The following is a 19092-nucleotide window of genomic DNA, read 5'->3' on the forward strand; positions in this document are numbered from 1 at the left end:
GCTATTTGAATAATCCAATATCCAGTATAGACCTCCTGATTCCTCACCCACATCTCTGTAAAGTAAGTAGGTCTTGGTAGTGCTGCATAGAATTAGAGGCACTGAGCAGGTATAATCACACACAGAAGAAGTGATATCCTCGCAAGGTCCAAACCATTTATTGTTTATTCTTTATATCCTACCTATTTCTAAAAGGCTTTCATGTTGTTTACAACCATGGACACATATCAAACATGACCATAAAATAAGAAGAACAAAAAATAAAGTATTTGAAAAGAGGGAAGGGAAGATAGATTGGGAGGAAAAGTACACTGAGGATTATTGTGGTAGTTGAAAAGATTAGTGGAGGTAAGAATGTGCATGCAAATATTTGTGAGTGTCTGTGGTTCAAGGGTTGGCAAAGGGAAAAATACAAGAAATTGCTTCAGTCATGGAGGATCTAATGGCCATGCTGAATTATTTACAAGGTTCACTGTACATGAGTAGCTACACTTTAAGAGGATTTGTGATGCCTTGCCCTACCTGAAAATCTGCAGTAGAACAGAGAAACTCTATCTTGGGATTCTGAGTGGTCTTGCTACCATTTTGCTGTTAGATACCATTTTGCTGCTACCATTTTGCTGATAGAGAGCCCCATACATGAGTCTAGGATCTTACTTCCTTGATCTGGCTATCTAAAGGAAGAGTTGTTTTTTTTTTTTTTGTTTTTTTTTTTGGTGTAACTCAACTCACTGATGTTCCTTTTCTCTGCCTGAGGCAGGATGATAAGGAAGGAGGACAAGTTGCTAGGGCAGATAGAGGGATCTGCTTCTGCCCCACTTCTCTCTGATCATTGGTTATTCCTTGAGAGGCAATTCTCAGAAACCAGCTTAGCATAGTGAGGCTTACCCATTCCCGGGTGCCTGACCAGCATGATTTCAGAAGGTCTTTACATGTGAAATATTCACATAATAGAAGACAGACGTGAAATTTGGGCTCAGTGGAAGCAAGAAAGAATTGGACAAATCCTCAAAGTACGCTTGGTGGATTCTCCAGACTCCTTAGGGTCCTGGGCAGTTTTAAGGGTAGCAGACTCCTTCCTGCCATCAAGTGATAAAAGAGATAAAATGTGGAGCTGAGACCACTGCTAAGGAAATAGACTAATTATATTTATTTAGGCAGAAGAGCCTACTGGTTAAGGCTACGATTCTGGAGCAAGACTACTTAGGTTGGAATTCCTGCTCTGTTAGCTGAATGATCTCTGGAAAGTTACTTAACATCTCTATGTCTCCACTTTCTCATCTCTATTATGAGGATAATAACAGTATCTACTTTATAGGATTGTTGTTAGAATTAAGTGATTCATACCTGTAAAATTCTTACAGTAGTCCCTTGTCATGAATTAAGAGTGCAATAATTTTTTGCATAAGAAAGATGAGCTGGAGGAGATCTTGTCATCCAGGTACTTAGGCAAGAAATCGAAATACAGCTGGGAGAAAAGAACAAAATCACTCAGGATCTCTAAGGATTATAGAATATACAGTTATAATCACATCATGTGGGTTGTGAGTGATGGGCCATAGTATTTGTTCTCACAATTCTGAGAACAAAACAAGATATAAATATGTATTGAAGGAAAAGTCCTCAACTTTTGACTAAACATCTGGTAAACTGGCAGATGTTCAAGAGAGATTTTGGTAACAGTGAGATCTTAGTCACTAAGACTTTAAGAATTTTCTTTTAACAGTACTAGGGTATCATACTGGTTATATCCGCAGAATGAATTTTGCTATAGTAATCTAAATAGGGGTTTATGTCATGTCTATTTTCTACTTGGCATTTTGCCAGGGTAGGGAAAAATATCTCTGAACTTCATTATAACAATGAAATGATAGTCCTTTTTGCCTTTAAAAATTCTAATCTAATAAACATTTATCGAGTGCCTACTAAGTATAGTAATAGTGTACCTAGTTTTTTCAAATACATATTATTATTGAAATATAAAGTACACACAGAAAACTATACTCATCATAAGGGCAAATCTTGATTTATCACAAAGTAAACTTACTCATGTAGTTCTGTATCCAAGGTGAGAAACAAAAGAGTATCAGAATCCCCGAAAGACTCCTTATGTTTCTTTTCAGTCACTTTCCTCACCCACCTCCCCCAAAGGTAACCACTAAGCAGAAAGCCGACTTCTCACACCACAGATTATTTTTTCCTGGGTTTTAAAATTTTATGTAAATGGAATCAGGGTTCTGGTTTCTTTCACTCACACTGTATTCATGAAAGTTATCCATATTGCAGTTTGTAACAGATTTGTTCCTTAGCATTGCTGTATAGGATTCCATTGTATGAATATACCACAATGTATTGATATAGTCTGCTTTTGATTAATATTTAGGTTATTTCCAGATTGTGACTATGACAAATAATGCTTCTATAAATATACTTGTGCGGGCCTTTTAGTATACATATATATGCAGTTCTGTTGCATGTATATGCAGGAGTAGAACTGCTGGGCTGAAAGCAATGTATTTGTTTAGCTTCAGTAGAGACTGCAAAGGCAGTTTTACCATTTTACACTCCCATAAGCAGTGTATGAGAGTTCCACTTGCTCCATATCCTTGTCAGCACTTGGTTTTACTTTTTGTGATGGAGTAGATGTGTAGTATCTCACTGTAGTTTGAATTTGCATTTATGACTAATGAACTAATTTTCTTTTCATGTCTTTAGTGGCCATTTTGGGGGTGTGTTTATGTGTGTGTATGTGCATGCATACACACGTGTGAAATGACTGTTCAGGTATTTTCGCTCATTACAAAACTGAGTTGTATTTACCCTTTTGGTCCTTGTTCATACTTTCTTGTATCTCCATGCTTCCACGTAGGATCATTTCTTGTGGGCCTGAAATACTACTTTTAACATCTCTCCTTTAGTGCAGATCTGCTGGTGACAAATTCCCTCTCCTCATTTTTGTTTTGACAGAAAATGTATTTCTTTTTCCTTCATCTTTGGGACTGTGTTATTTCCTACTTTTAGATTATCATTCATCTTCCAGCTTCCATTATTTCTGTTGAGATGCTACTGTCCTCTGTCATTATTGTTACTCGTTTGAAGTTCATCTGTCTGCTTATACTTTCTGACTGCTTTTAAAGACTTTCTCTTTGACTTTGGTGTTCAGCAATTTTAACATGATATGCTTAGTTGTGGTTTTCTTCATATTTACCTACTTGAGTTTTGTAGCATTTCCTCAATCTGTGGTTTGATATTTTAGCAGTTTGAGAAAATTCTCAGCCTTCATTGCTTCACATATTACGTCAGAGCCATTCTTTTCTCTCTCTTTCTCTCTTTCTCTCTCTCTTTTTCTCTATCTGGGACATTTTCACTCTACTATAAGTTTTTTGTGCTTTTTCTTTCTCCATTTGAGTGTTTTCTTCTGACCTACCTTCTAGTGAGTACTAATTATCTTTATAGCTGTATCTAATCTGCTATTAAACCTATCTGTTGATTTCTTAATTGTAATTATGGTATTTTTTTAGTTCTAGAATTGTCATTTGAGTTTTTAAAATAGTTTCCAGTCTCTGATAAGTTCCCAATTTTGTCACACAATTTTAAAATCATATAAATTATAGTTATTTTAAGTCCATGTCAGATTATTACAAAATCTGTATCTCCTACAGGTCTATTTTTATTATCTATTATTATTTTTGGATTTTGGCCATTTTTTGTTGTTGGCATACCATGTTATTTTTAATTTAATGCCAGGTATTTGTAAGAAAAAAACTAGAGAAAATTTGAGGCTCTGCATGAACTATCTTTCTCCAGGAAGATTTTGCTTTTGTTTATGGCAGTCAGATGGACTAGATGCAGATCAACTTGACTCAGTCATGACTTGAGATGGTTGAAATCTATATCAATCTTTGCGAGGGCTTAATCCCTTTCCAGTCATCCTCACTCCTGATGTCCTTTGAGTTTCTACTAGGAAGCTTTGGGTGTACACCAGGATCATTATGGGGCCTGAATGTCAATATTTGCTCCCATACCCACCAGCTTTGAGAGATTTCTATAAGTTGTATTCATATTATTTGTTTCTTAGTACTCACTTTCATTTGGGAAAAATGTCTTGAGGGAAAAGGCAGCTTCAGAATTTTCTCGAGAGATTTTTTTTTTTCTTTCAAACGTCTTAGCCCCAGGAGTACTCACTGCTTTGGAAGATCTCTGATGCCTTTGAACAGATGTTTGCCTAGTTGTTCTTGACAGAAATAATGGATTAAACAAGCTAATCTGCCATGCTAGTATGGAAATCTTTTGCTTTTTGATGCCTTTTTTAGGGAATTCAAAAAGCATGAGAAAATAAAATTGGACTTTTTTGTCATTTTAAATGTTTGTTGATGGCCACAAGGCTAATTAATGTTTTATCCTTTTTTTCTTTTCCTTTTTTCTATCTTATGAATTTCAGAGGTACAAGTAGTTTTGTTACATGAATTTATTGCATAGTGGTGAAGTCTGGGCTTCTACTTCTTCTTTCATCACCCAAATAATGTACATTGTACATTAAGTATATTAAGTACAATGTACATTAAGTAATTTCTTATCCTTTGCCACCCTCCCAAGTCTCCAGTGTCTATCATTTCACACTGTATGTCCATGTGTACACATTATTTAGCTCCCACTAAGTGAGAATATATGGTATTTGACTCTTCTTCTGAATTGGTTCACCTAGGATAATGGCCTCTGGTTCCATCCATGTTACTGCAAAAGACATTTCATTCTCTTTTTATGACTGAGTAGTATTCCATTATATATCGCATTTTCTTTATACAGTCATCCATTGACGGACACATAGTTTGATTCCATATCTTTACTATTGTAAATAGTGCTACGATAAACATATGAGTGCAGGTATCATTTTAATATGATTTATTTTTCTTTGGGTAGATGCCCAGTAGTAGGATTTCTTGATTAAATGGTAGTTCTACATTTAGTTCTTTGAGAAATCTTCACACTGTTTTACATAGATCTTCTATTCATTTTACACTCCCACCAACAGTGTATAAGTGTTCCCTTTTCTCCCATCCTTGCCAACATCTGTTATTTTTATTACTTTTTTATAATAGCCATTCTGACTGGTATAAAATGATATCTCATTATGGCATTAATTTGCATTTTCTGATGATTAGTGATGTTGAGCATTTTTAACATTTTATTCTGTAATAGATATTTGGTCTATGCAGATCTGGCCTTTGAATTCTGACACACTTTTTGGGAAACCTATAGGACAATGTGAAATCTATTATGAGTTTGATTCATAGTTAAGAATGAAAAGCAACCACAAAATATATACAAATGGCCAATACCCACATGAAAATAGGCTGGAAATTATTAGTCATCAGGGAAATGCAAATCAAAATCGCAAGATACAATTTCACACCCATTAGAATGGCTAGAATAAAAAAGTCAGATAATAAGAAATGTTGATGAAGATGTGGAAAAATTGGAATCCTCATAGACTAATGGTTGAAATATGAAATGGTGCAACCTACTTTGGAAAACACTATGGCAGTTTCTTCGACAATTAAACATTACGTTACCATATGACCTAGCAACTCCACTTCTATAAACTCAAGAGAAAAGAAAATATATGTTCACACAAAAATTTGCGCATGAATGTTCATAACAGCACTATTCACAATAGCCAAAAGGTAGAAACTGTGCAAACGTTTATCAACTGATGAATGGACCATGTCTTGTATATCCATACAATGGAATATTATTTGGCCATAAAAAGGAATGAAGTACTGATACATGCTACAACATGGATGAACCTTAGAAACCTTATGGTGAGTGAAAGAAACCAGTCACCCAATACCACATATTCTATTATGTTATTCATATGAAAGTCCAGAATAGGGAAAATTTTAAAGATAAAAAGTGTATCAGTGGTTTCTTAGGACCAGTGGGGGCAAAATTGATAGCTAAAGTATATGGGGTTTCTTTCTGAGGTGATGAAAACTTTTTAAAATTGACTGGTGATGGTTGCACTTATATGCGAATATTTAAAAATCATTAAATTGTTCACTTTAAATGTTTGTGAATTATAGCTTCATTATTATAGAAATTTTTCAACGTACAAAAAAATTGAGAGGATGTTATAATGAACCCCCATGCATCTATCACATGTCTTCAACAATTATGTGTTTTTACCAATGAAGGATGTTTTTTTAAGATGCAGCTGACATAGGCAGATTCATACACTAGGGGAAAAGAGTCAGGATTAAGAGAGTAGTTGAAAATTTAGAAGGGGAAGATGATAATTGATACAGCAAAGTTTTTGAGGAGGCAAGTGATAGAGTGTAGTGCAGGTGGGGAGATCCTGGCTCCAGATCGTAAGAAAGACTCTTTGTTCACTGAGTTGAAAGAAAACAGATAAAAATTACTGTCTCTCAGAAATCTGTTGAAAATTCTAATTTTCAGAAGCTTGCTTTGCTAACTTCCTCCAGTTTCCCTCTGCCACTGCACTCCATATCCCCTTTGGCTTTGCCAGTTACCTCTTTGAAGTCATTCACTAATTTTTTTGAAAAGTCTATTCCATAAAAGCATTTCATGAGTTCAGTCATTTTACTGAAGATTCAATGTCTACAGAGAGTAATCATAATACAGAAAACAACCATCTACCATCCTCCATCTTACAGCCAGACTCTGTTATTTCTCTAAAGCAACAGACAAACTGTTCCCTTGTACTATAAATAGAATTGCTTTCCTAAGAGGAATTCTGGGGAAGAAAATATTCTCCATAACTTTACATAGAGATTAAGTTTTTGGTGGCAAGTCAGGAAATGAACAAATCCATGCCTAGTGACAATTAATTTCTCTGTGAATTAGGAAGGTTCATCTGGAAAGAGTTCATTTGGCTGGAATTGGGTAGGAGGAAGCTTTAGGAGTATGCCAAGGGTTTGAAATATTGCCAAAGCCTTCCTTTTAGCTTTACCTAAAGTAATGTCTTCCCTTCTAATAATGATGAAAACAGCAAAATGCCTCCATCCATACACACCCCTAGGAAGTGAGATTAGGATTACTAGGGGATGTTAGACTTCTGTGAAATGCCACTTAAATAGGCAGTACTGCCAATTTATCCCCTTTTGTGTTGGCTCTGTGAAGATAAGGTTGGGAAATATTGTCAGGGAACTTTTCTCCATTTAAGTCTGAATCAGTAGGTATTTGCATGAGCATCATCCTCGTCGTTCATTAGATGACAGCTTAATTATAGAGCTGGAAATGTACATTGGAATCATTTTGTACAAGCTTCTTGTCTCCCAAATGTGTCTCCCTCCCTGACCCCATTTCTATCTGTGACATTTTGTAGTGAGCACCCAACAGTAGCAATGATGATTAAAGCCAATGATTTCAAAATATTTTTTATGCATTCTCAGAAGGTTTCTGTGGTTGATTACTACTAGACACCAACTGGGTAATAATTGCCTAATTCTCTTGATAGAGAAAAAGATGTAATTTGAAAATAATTGACTGAACAAGAGAAAAATGGATAGATACTAGAAAAAATTATGTGGGCCATAGTATTGCTTAAAGCAATAAATATTTTGGAGTTAAAATACCATAAATATAACAATATAAATACTGTATATGTGTGACTACTTACCTTAGATTGTAATAATTTATGCTTAGCTCATCTTCTGCACTTAAAATATTTTTCTTATACTGGAGAAAACATAAGGACTATGAAAAAATGATTTAATACTGGATCCTTAGAGTTTGGAAATTTGTAACCACACATACATGTATAAGTAATATACAAAGTATATCACTAATATGTTCTGCTTTACAATGCTCCATTGAATTAGCCTCTCAGGAAAAATAACTTAGTGCAATTACTTCCCGGTCAACTCAGGTAATGGTGTTTCTACCTTTTAAATTTGATTAGTAGATTCCAGTCTTTCCAGTGAATGACATCATTAATTAAACTCAGTGCCAAAAGACTATGAGAAAAACTGATGCTTTGAGTAAGAGTGAGCTTCTCTCCCAGGCAAATAAATACCAAAGCTTCAGAGTTTTTATGTCTACTAATTATAGATGTTTTTCCATTTATTCATAAATAAGAAAAACCTTTATTCCTATACATTTTAAATTGTACATTTAGATAGAGACAATTATGTTACATGGACAGAATTACATAGGATTGAATTTTAAGAATCAAGCATGGATAAAGCTACAACAATCAAGACAGTGTAGTAGTGGCAAAAGAACAGACAAATAGATCAATGGAACAGAATAGAGAGCCTAGAAATAGACCCACATAAAAACAGTCAACTGATCTTTGACAAAAGAACAAAAACAATATAATGGAGAAATGATAATTTTTAAAACTCTAGACACAGACCTTACAGACCTTACACCCTTCACAAAAAATTAACCCAAAATGGCTCACAGACCTAAATACAGAATACAAAACTATAAAATTCCTAGAAGATAACATAGGAGAAAATCTAGGTGACTTTGGATTTGATGATTGCTTTGTAGATACAACACCAAAGGCACGATCCATAAAAGAAAGAACTAATAATCTGAACTCCATTAAAATTAAAAATTCCTGCTCTGCAGAAGACACTCTCAAGAGAATAAAAAGACGAACCACAGACTGAAAAAATATATTTGCAAAAGACTTATCTGATAAAGGGCTTTTATGCAAAATGTACAAAGAACCCTTAAAACTCAACAATAAGAAAACAAACAATCAGGTAAAAAAAAAAAATGGGCCAAAGACCTTAACAGACACCTTGCCAAAGATGGACAAGATGGCAAATAAGCATATGAAAATATACTCCACATTATATGTTATCAGGGAAATACAAATTAAAACAATAATGAGGTACCACTATATACCTATTGGAATGGAATATCATTTAGGCTTGAAAAATAAGGAAATTTTGCCATTTCTCAACAACGTGAATGAACCTGGAAGATATTATGCTAAGTGAGATAAGCTAGACACAGAAAGAAATATACTGCATGATCTCATTTGTATGTGTAATCTAAAAAAGTCAAATTGATAGAACCAGAGAATTGAATGGTAGTTACTAGGGGCAGGAATGGCTCTGGGAAATAGGGTGATGATGGTCAAAGGATACAAAGTTTCAGTTATGTCAGATAAATAAGTTCTAGAGATCTAATGTACAGCATGGTGACTGTAGTTAATAATACCTGAAATTTACTAAGTGTTCTCACACAGAAAAGGTAACTATGTGAGGTGCTAGATATATTAGCTTGACTATAGTCATCATTTTACAGTATATATGTATAACAAAATATTATGTTGTACACTTCAAATATATTGGCAAAAATCCAGAACACTGACTACAGAAAATACTGGTGGGGATGTGGAGCGACAGGAGCTCTCATTCATAGCTGTTGAGAATGCAAAATGGTACAGTCATTTTGGAATACAGTTGGGAGGTTTCTTATAAAATTACACATGCTCTTACCCTGTGATCCAGCAAACAAATCACACCCATTGGTATTTACCCTAAGGAGTTGAAAACTTATGCCCCTCCAAAAATCTACATATGGATGTTTATAACAAATTTATTCATAACTGTCAAAACCTAGAAGCAACCAAGATGTCCTTTAACAAGTGAATGGATAAATAAATTGTGGTACATCCAGATAATGGACTATTATTCAGCACTAAAAAGAAATTGGCTGTCAAGTCATGAGGAGATATGGTGAAGAAAACTTAAATGTATGTTACTAAGTGAAAAAAGTCAATCTAAGAAGGCCACATACTGTATGATTCCAACTATATAACATTCTGGAAAACGTAAAACTATGGAGACAATAAAAAGATCAGTGGTTTCCAGGAGCTGGAGACTAGGGAGGGATGAATAGGTGGAGAACAGAGGATTTTTACACAGTGAAACTACTCTGTGTGATACTGTAATGGTGGCTACATGTCATTATACATTTGTCCAATGTGTAATGTCCAATGCACCCATAGGATGTACAATGCCAAGAGTGAGCCCTAATGTAAATGTAAACTTTGGATGATAATGATCTGTCAGTATAGGTTCATCAGTTGTAAAAAAATGTACCACTCTGGTGGGGGATGTTGATAATGGGGGTTGTTGATAATGCTTGTGTGGGGTCAGGGAATATATGGGAAATCTCTGTACCTTCTGCTCAACTTTACTGTGAACCTAAAACTACTCTAAAAAATAAAGTTTATTAAAATGAATAAATAAACATTTCAAGATATTTTTAAAAAATGAAGCAGCAGGCATGGAAGGGTATTATCTCAATTTTATGGGTGAGAAAACAGAACCCAGAGAGGTTGCCATTTTTTCAGTGTAAACTGGTGAGACAAGAAAAAAACGAGAGCCAGGCTGTCGGTTCCTAACTCATAGCCCTGCTTCCCATCCTTCCTTGTGCCAGTATTTAGAGATGTTGGCAGCCTGTAGTAAGTGATTATATTTCAGTTTTGACCACAGTCTACTTATGGGTTGGCATCATATATCTTAGATAGTACAACTCAAGGCCAACAGTGCTGTGCTCTGGAATGTAATACCACGTTCCATTTAAATGAGCTACATCTTGTCTCCCCAAACTTCTGCTTCTATTATAAACTGGATAAACCCATTACCCATAAGTCATTTTAAGAAATAAACAGAGTTGAAACTTCTTGAAACACTAAGGACTTTCAGCCCAAGACAGATTGACTCTCAGTAACAGTGAAGTTCTCATTTCTTCAGCTCCCCACAGAATTTAAGAATGCAACCACAGTGAGTATTCTATAGTCAGTGTATCAGTTTAAAAGATCCTGCAGATATAGAGGAACATACTGAGCAACTTATTACTGTTTGTATATCTACTGCTGGTATGTGCTGAGGGACATCAAAAGGAAATATCAGATTTGGTTGGTCGGTCTTGATTCCCCAGAAGCTTAGAAGCCAATTGAGGAAACAAAACACACCATGTAAAGGACTCTACATATTCAGACAGGCCCAGATGAGGTCGGGAATGTATTTTAGTGTGAGTTACCCTGAAGCAGGCCCTACGAGAAGAATTTGAGTGCATATATTTTGGGAGGAAGATGTAAGGAGTGTGGGAGAAGAGAAATGAGGCAGGGAAGGGAAGGCAGCCAATAAAGGGAGACAACTATTAGACAACTATCACCATGCGTGACTAGAAGTTAATCCAAAGAGCAAATACTAGGAAATGTCATAGAACACATGCCTCAGAGATATTCTCTCTAATGGATGGGGAAGCCATAGTACTTGTATTCCAGCTCCTAATCTGGGCTGGAATTGGGGCATTGAGGGCGCTCTCGGGAGTATTAATTCTTGGCACTTCAGCCTGACAGGCACCTGGATGCAGCAGCTTTCTGCAGTTCTGGAAAACATACTCAAGCACAGTGGGCAGGTGCTAACAACTGGAAGTCAGGCTGTGCACATAAAACAGAAGAGTCCAAGGAATGCGGGTGGGGTGCTGACAGAGTGTCTGCTGCAGTAGGATTCCTAGTGGAGGTGAGACTTGATGATACTCTCTCTTTTCTCCCCAGGTCTCCTCATGACCATATCCCTGTTGTCCATTGTGTATGGAGCCTTGCGCTGCAACATCCTAGCCATCAAAATCAAGTACGATGAGTATGAAGTCAAAGTGAAGCCTCTGGCCTATGTCTGTATCTTCCTGTGGAGGAGCTTTGAGATTGCCACTCGAGTTGTAGTCCTGGTCCTCTTTACCTCCGTCCTGAAGACCTGGGTGGTGGTTATAATACTCATCAACTTCTTCAGTTTCTTCTTGTACCCCTGGATCCTCTTCTGGTGCAGTGGTTCCCCATTCCCTGAGAACATAGAGAAGGCCCTCAGTCGGGTGGGCACCACCATTGTACTATGCTTTCTAACTTTACTCTATACTGGTATCAACATGTTCTGCTGGTCTGCTGTACAGCTGAAAATTGACAGCCCTGACCTCATCAGCAAGTCCCATAATTGGTACCAGCTACTGGTGTATTACATGATAAGATTCATCGAGAATGCCATCCTCCTCCTCCTGTGGTATCTTTTCAAGACTGACATCTATATGTATGTGTGCGCACCTCTGTTGGTCCTGCAGCTGCTCATTGGGTACTGCACAGCCATTCTCTTCATGCTTGTATTCTATCAGTTCTTCCACCCTTGCAAAAAGCTCTTTTCTTCCAGTGTTTCTGAAGGCTTTCAGAGGTGGCTCAGGTGTTTTTGCTGGGCCTGCAGGAAGCAAAAACCTTGTGAGCCGATAGGAAAGGAAGATCTACAGTCATCCAGAGATAGAGATGAGACACCTTCTAGCAGTAAAACAAGTCCTGAGCCTGGTCAGTTCTTGAATGCTGAAGATCTCTGCTCTGCTTAATGGGACCCAAGGTCTCAGAGCACAGGCATATTATTTTCTGGGTTTGATACTCGTTATTCATACAAATAATGAGCCCTACACAGGGAACAAGGCAGGAAGTTAGCTGTTAACTCCTTGTGAGCTGCTCCTCTTTATAGAGCTCTTGGGTATGTAGAACTATATGGGAAGAAGCCAGGAAAACCTCTGAGTGTTGAAGGGGCAACCCAAGGCATCACAGTTCACAGGTAACCATGTTGTGTTCTTCTAGGCATTACTGGCCTTTTCACTGACAAGTTACCCCTGAAATCTGAGTTGTACTGGTTAGATTCATTAGGTTGAATGAGGAGAGGGGCTTACCTGTTCTCTAGTTTTCCAGACTGCTGGTTTGGGTAACCTGAAGTTTTATGATCCCTGAACATAGTTTTCACCCAAGAGCTGTCCTGGTGACCAAAAAAGATTACTAGGGTTTTGCCATCAGCAACATCATTCCTGTCAGAGTTTTCAGGGAGGGCTGTTCAAGTTTGGTTTTTGAATAGACAGAGGTTTCATTTTCATCTCATTGGGGCTTTTTTGTACATAGCCAACTATAGCCACCCTGGCATGCTGTCTCTAATTGATTCAAGGGCCTAGATTTGGAGACTTTGTTCCTTAGCATCCATGGATGCAGAAATGAATGATAAATTTGGCTATGGAAGCCCTGGAATTTTAGGAAACTTGTGATTCTTTGATATGTTGATGAAATTCTGGATCAGGAGGGGTGTTAAAACATCAAAATGATGGCGGCTTGTATAAGTAGAATTTTTTTTTTATACTTTAAGTTTTAGGGTACATGTGCACATTGTGCAGGTTAGTTACATATGTATACATGTGCCATGCTGGTGCGCTGCACCCACTAACTCGTCATCTAGCATTAGGTATATCTCCCAATGCTATCCCTCCCCCCTCCCCCCACCCCACAACAGTCCCCAGAGTGTGATATTCCCCTTCCTGTGTCCATGTGATCTCATTGTTTAGTTCCCACCTATGAGTGAGAATATGCGGTGTTTGGTTTTTTGTTCTTGCGATAGTTTACTGAGACTGATGATTTCCAATTTCATCCATGTCCCTACAAAGGACATGAACTCATCATTTTTTATGGCTGCATAGTATTCCATGGTGTATATGTGCCACATTTTCTTAATCCAGTCTATCATTGTTGGACATTTGGGTTGGTTCCAAGTCTTTGCTATTGTGAATAATGCCGCAGTAAACATACGTGTGCATGTGTCTTTATAGCAGCATGATTTATAGTCCTTTGGGTATATACCCAGTAATGGGATGGCTGGGTCAAATGGTATTTCCAGTTCTAGATCCCTGAGGAATCTCCACACTGACTTCCACAATGGCTGAAGTAGTTTACAGTCCCACCAACAGTGTAAAAGTGTTCCTATTTCTCCACATCCTCTCCAGCACCTGTTGTTTCCTGACTTCTTAATGATGGCCATTCTAACTGGTGTGAGATGGTATCTCATTGTGGTTTTGATTTGCATTTCTCTGATGGCCAGTGATGATGGGCATTTTTTCATGTGTTTTTTGGCTGCATAAATGTCTTCTTTTGAGAAGTGTCTGTTCATGTCCTTTGCCCACTTTTTGATGGGGTTGTTTGTTTTTTTCTTGTAAATTTGTTTGAGTTCATTGTAGATTCTGGATATTAGCCCTTTGTCAGATGAGTAGGTTACGAAAATTTTCTCCCATGTTGTAGGTTGCCTGTTCACTCTGATGGTAGTTTCTTTTGCTGTGCAGAAGCTCTTTAGTTTAATTAGATCCCATTTGTCAATTTTGTCTTTTGTTGCCATGGCTTTTGGTGTTTTAGACATGAAGTCCTTGCCCATGCCTATGTCCTGAATGGTAATGCCTAGGTTTTCTTCTAGGGTTTTTATGGTTTTAGGTCTAACATTTAAGTCTTTAATCCATCTTGAATTGATTTTTGTATAAGGTGTAAGGAAGGGATCCAGTTTCAGCTTTCTACATATGGCTAGCCAGTTTTCCCAGCACCATTTATTAAATAGGGAATCCTTTCCCCGTTGCTTGTTTTTCTCAGGTTTGTCAAAGATCAGATAGTTGTAGATATGTGGTGTTATTTCTGAGGGCTCTGTTCTGTTCCATTGGTCTATATCTCTGTTTTGGTACCAGTACCATGCTGTTTTGGTTACTGTAGCCTTGTAATATAGTTTGAAGTCAGGTAGCGTGATGCCTCCAGCTTTGTTCTTTTGGCTTAGGATTGACTTGGCGATGCGGGTTCTTTTTTGGTTCCATATGAACTTTAAAGTAGTTTTTTCCAATTCTGTGAAGAAAGTCATTGGTAGCTTGATGGGGATGGCATTGAATCTGTAAATTACCTTGGGCAGTATGGCCATTTTCACGATATTGATTCTTCCTACCCATGAGCATGGAATGTTCTTCCATTTGTTTGTATCCTCTTTTATTTCCTTGAGCGGTGGTTTGTAGGGTTAGGGTTAGGGTTAGAATTCTTACCATCTTACTCCTGCCTCCCCATTCCTTGCCTGTCAGGACCATTTTAGAAGAGTTACCTTGGTTAACTTAAGGGTTTTTTAGAAAACCGCACAGAAATCTCTCACCCAGTTCAAGTATATAGGGAATTTTCGTTTTCATTATTTGAAGGAAGAGAGTTTTCCTCACTACCACTTGTAATTAGAGATTGACTTCAGAAACTTTTTCTAAATTATAAAGACAGAATGACCAGAAAATTTTTGTCTTTCATGGAATGCAGTTTGACTTGGCATAATTGTGAGTTAATTTGATAAAGATCTCCAGTTGTATCCTCTGACACCCTTTAATGTTCTATATAATTTTTCCTTTAATCGGAGACCCTATTTGTTTCATAGAAGAGGATTGGGTAGCATATTCTCAATTATCTTGGAAAAATGCCTAGATCTAGTGCCATTATTTCTACCATTAAAATCTTGAAAGTGAAATACTTGAAAAGAGGTGACCATAAAGATCACACCAATTTAGAATGAATATTAAAGTCTGAGAAATTTACAAAAGGGACTCTATGGTCTCGATTTTACCATATGGAATAGGGATCCACTTCTCTGTTAACCTACAAAACGTATTTATCTGGCCATTGCACTTCGGATAATTTTCATTTTTAATTCCTCTTGGTGTCAAATTTTTAAGTAATTTCATGCACACAGGAGAAAATGCAATTTGATAATCAGTTTCCACTACATTCAGAGGTCAAGAAAGCAGTATATATTCTTTCACAAGGCATCCATACTGTTTAATATTTATAGTTCATAGAAATACATCAATAAGCTCCTAAATTATAGAGCCTCAATTTTGGTTTTTCTCATTTGAAATGTTTTTGATTTATCAATATTTGTGGTTTAACTTTGTGGGGGTGTCCATGCAGTAGATCATTTTTTGTCTATTTTTAACCAAATAAGAATAACACTCAAGACTATGTTCTCCATCCCAACACATCACTTACCACTTGCACTATTCTTAATAGGCCTAAAATAGTGAGCATACATAATCAAAATAATACTTCATACAACATATACTTCCATGCACTCTTCATGTAATCACATATGTGCATAGATACACAATCGTATTACATAAAACACTCTTGAAAATATATAATGACTTTGAATAAAATAAAGCTACCATGTTAATACATCATTTTTTGTTTTTTCCTAATTAACAAAAGGGCTCTATAATGATTAGGAGAGCTGTAAGGCCATTCTTTAGTCATTCCAAGTGTATATTTGTATCACACCAGTTACTTGTGTTCATTGACACCAAATATTTTCAAGCTTTTTGTGAGAAAAAGATTCTTGCCTTGAGGCTCTGCAGTGGCAAATGGTAGGGGCAATAGTGCTCCCTTTTCACCTGAAATGCCTTCAGCTCAGGCCTTCGGAGTGAGATGTGGGAGTAGCCACCAGCCTGCCACTGACTAGGCATGTTAGGAATTAGACAAGGATGGAGAGACTGGTTTTTTCCAGCCTTGGTTTGGAAGCTTGTCTCAAAAACCATTACAAAATCTTAACCTTCAAATACATTCTAAATCACTTTAATTTAGAAGATAGGTGAGCAACTTGAGTGATCCCAAACCAAACTAACAGTGCTGGTTTGTCCGACACCCAAAGCCCACTTCACACATTTATAAGGACAGATATTTGGTAACTCATTTGGGTATTTTGTCAGTTTTAACCCTTAATATACAGGTATCCCAGCTTTGGGCACATGTATGTCCATTCACTTTCAGGAAGGGGTGTCAGTACTTTCTTTCTGTGTGGTGAAAACATAAGCCATGGTGAACTGATAATTTTTGTTTTTAAATTATTTATATTACTGAATTGGCAAAATTACAGTTCACACTGCAGAGCTAGGTTGTCCTATTGGCATAAAACAAACCAGCAACTTTTCTCATGTGTTTGGAATTAAAATGTGTTTTTCAGTTATAATTTCAATTTTTAAATTTCTTGGTGCTTTGTCTAATTAATTACATCCCATAACTTGTCAGGATAGTTGCTCCAACTGAATTGCTATCATTTGGCTGGATGGGGGTGAAGTATGTCTTCAAAATATATTGAAGTAAGTTCATCAAACATGTTTAGACTTCCTCTCATTGCTGGAGACAGCCCAGTGTAGAGATTGGCACTTCCCTGTCCAGCACTACAACTTAATTGCTCTATGCCTCAGTTTCCCCATAATACCCTTTTCCAACCTACCTCACAAGGTTATCAGAAAGATCAAATTAAATAATAGATGTGAAAATGCTTTGAAAATGTTTTTAAGTGCTATGCATATTTATAGAGTTATTATAGTTATTCAAATCCATAAGCAGGTTATTTTTATTTTTTTACTGTTTGAAAAGAAATAAGTAGTGTCATTCATATGAGTTCCTGAGTGGATATGCGAATCTTTGGTCTTCTCGACAGGTGCCCTTTCTCTTACCACCAGTTGCTTACAAAAATAGCACCCAAACACATGGCACTTGGAAGAAAAAGACCCACTGAATCTGAGAAAGTACTTTCTGGTGGCAAATGAATTTATCATTTTAGTATAGTTTTTGATAAAGGATATAGCAACATCTTTTGATAATTGTGCTTTACAACTTGAATGCTGATTCAAGGCATTATTTGGATGTGAGTTTAATCTTTTCAGCCTTGTAAATGGGAAAATATATATTAAAATTGATTGTCAAATACAGCATTTCTTTGGAAACCACCTTAAAACATTAGTGCTATGGTTATGAGTGTATGTGCCAGTACTTACCAGTCAATGCATTGTGGATATGAGCTTTCGTTGACTGCTTCTCTGCAGTCGTTGATGCTAATAAATATTGTTCTGTTTCTTCATATAATAAATTAATTTTTCAATTTCTCCTTGTATTTCATTCTTTATACAATTCTTACGTGGCCTTTTTACTTCAGGGACTATTTTTAAAACAGAAATTTTAAAATTGTTTCATTGTAACTGATTATAGTTTTATAAACTCACCTGGAAATTACTTCTGTAGGCTGAGAAATTTGAGAGTGCTAAGATTCAGCCTTGCAGAACAACAACAGTCCATGAAAACCCCTCTGATTGTTTTATAGACATTTACTCCACTTGTTAAAATTACACTGCTGGATACTAAGATTCTGTTCAGTTGTCCATCAGTTGCCATGCACAATACAAAAAAGAGAGGCAATACACATCTCTTCTAGACAAACATAAATATATACTGATTCAGAAATATAAAACACCAAAGAAATGGCTTGGTATTAACATACATAATCAAATGTAAATGGTTGGGAAAAACATCAGTCATTAAAGGGATCATTTCAGAGCATGAGAGAGACATGGACTGTTTCAATAATTCCTTTGCTTCTGAAGGTGGCCTTGGAATTTGCAAAGACTTAGCTATAGGATAAATCTCTTTAAAAACAGCTTTATTGAGGCACAATTGACATACAAAAAACTGCACATATTTAATGTATACAATTTGATGAATGTGTACATATGCAAACACTCATGAAACCATCACCACAATCAAGGTAATAGACATATTCATCACTTCTAAAAGTTTCCTTGTCCCTCTTTGTTTTTGTTTTGTTTTGTCTTTGTAAGACACTTAACATGAGATCTATGCTCTTAATATTTTAAATTCACAATACACTATTGACAACTATAAGTACTGTGTTGTACAACAGATCTCTATAACTTACTCATCTAACGTAACTGAAACTTTATATCCATTGAACAACAACTTCCCATTTCCTCTACCCCCCAGGCCTTGGCAACTGCCATTCTATCCTCTGCTTCTATGAGTTTGGCTATTTTAGACACCCCATCTAGGTGGAATCATGTAGTATTTGTCCTTCTGTGTCTAGCTTATTTCACTTAGCATAATATCCTCCAGATTCTTCCATGTTGTCACAAATGGCAAGGTATCCTTTTTTTAAGGCTGAGTAGTATTTAGGAATATGCCATATATTCTTTATCCATTTATCTATCAATGAACATTTAGGTTATTTTCATATCTTGGCTATTGTGAATAATGGTTCAATGAACACTGGAGTGCAGATATCTCTTCAAGATCCCGATTTCAGTTATTTTGGATACATACCCAGAAGTGGGGCTGTTGAATCATACGGAAGTTTTATTTTTTTAATTTTTTGAGGAGCCTTCATACTGTTGCCCATATTGGCTGTACTATTTTACATTCCTATCAACAGTATACAA

The 19092-nt window shown here is 36.5% G+C and overlaps 1 protein-coding gene across 1 annotated transcript in view; it reads left to right on the forward strand.

Annotated features, from left to right (window-relative positions):
• Nucleotides 1-17748, forward strand: part of XK (X-linked Kx blood group antigen, Kell and VPS13A binding protein) — a 48499-nt gene extending 30751 nt beyond the window's left edge. Inside the window, exon 3 of the mRNA XM_004063991.4 lies at nucleotides 11552-17748. Within this exon, the coding sequence (XP_004064039.1) occupies nucleotides 11552-12378 (827 nt within the window). The 3' untranslated portion in view covers nucleotides 12379-17748. The remainder of the gene's footprint in view (nucleotides 1-11551) is intronic.
• The last annotated feature ends 1344 nt before the right edge of the window (nucleotides 17749-19092 follow it).

This window comes from Gorilla gorilla, chromosome X (genome assembly GCF_029281585.2).
Source record: "Gorilla gorilla gorilla isolate KB3781 chromosome X, NHGRI_mGorGor1-v2.1_pri, whole genome shotgun sequence".
In the NCBI taxonomy this organism is placed as follows: domain Eukaryota; kingdom Metazoa; phylum Chordata; class Mammalia; order Primates; family Hominidae; genus Gorilla; species Gorilla gorilla.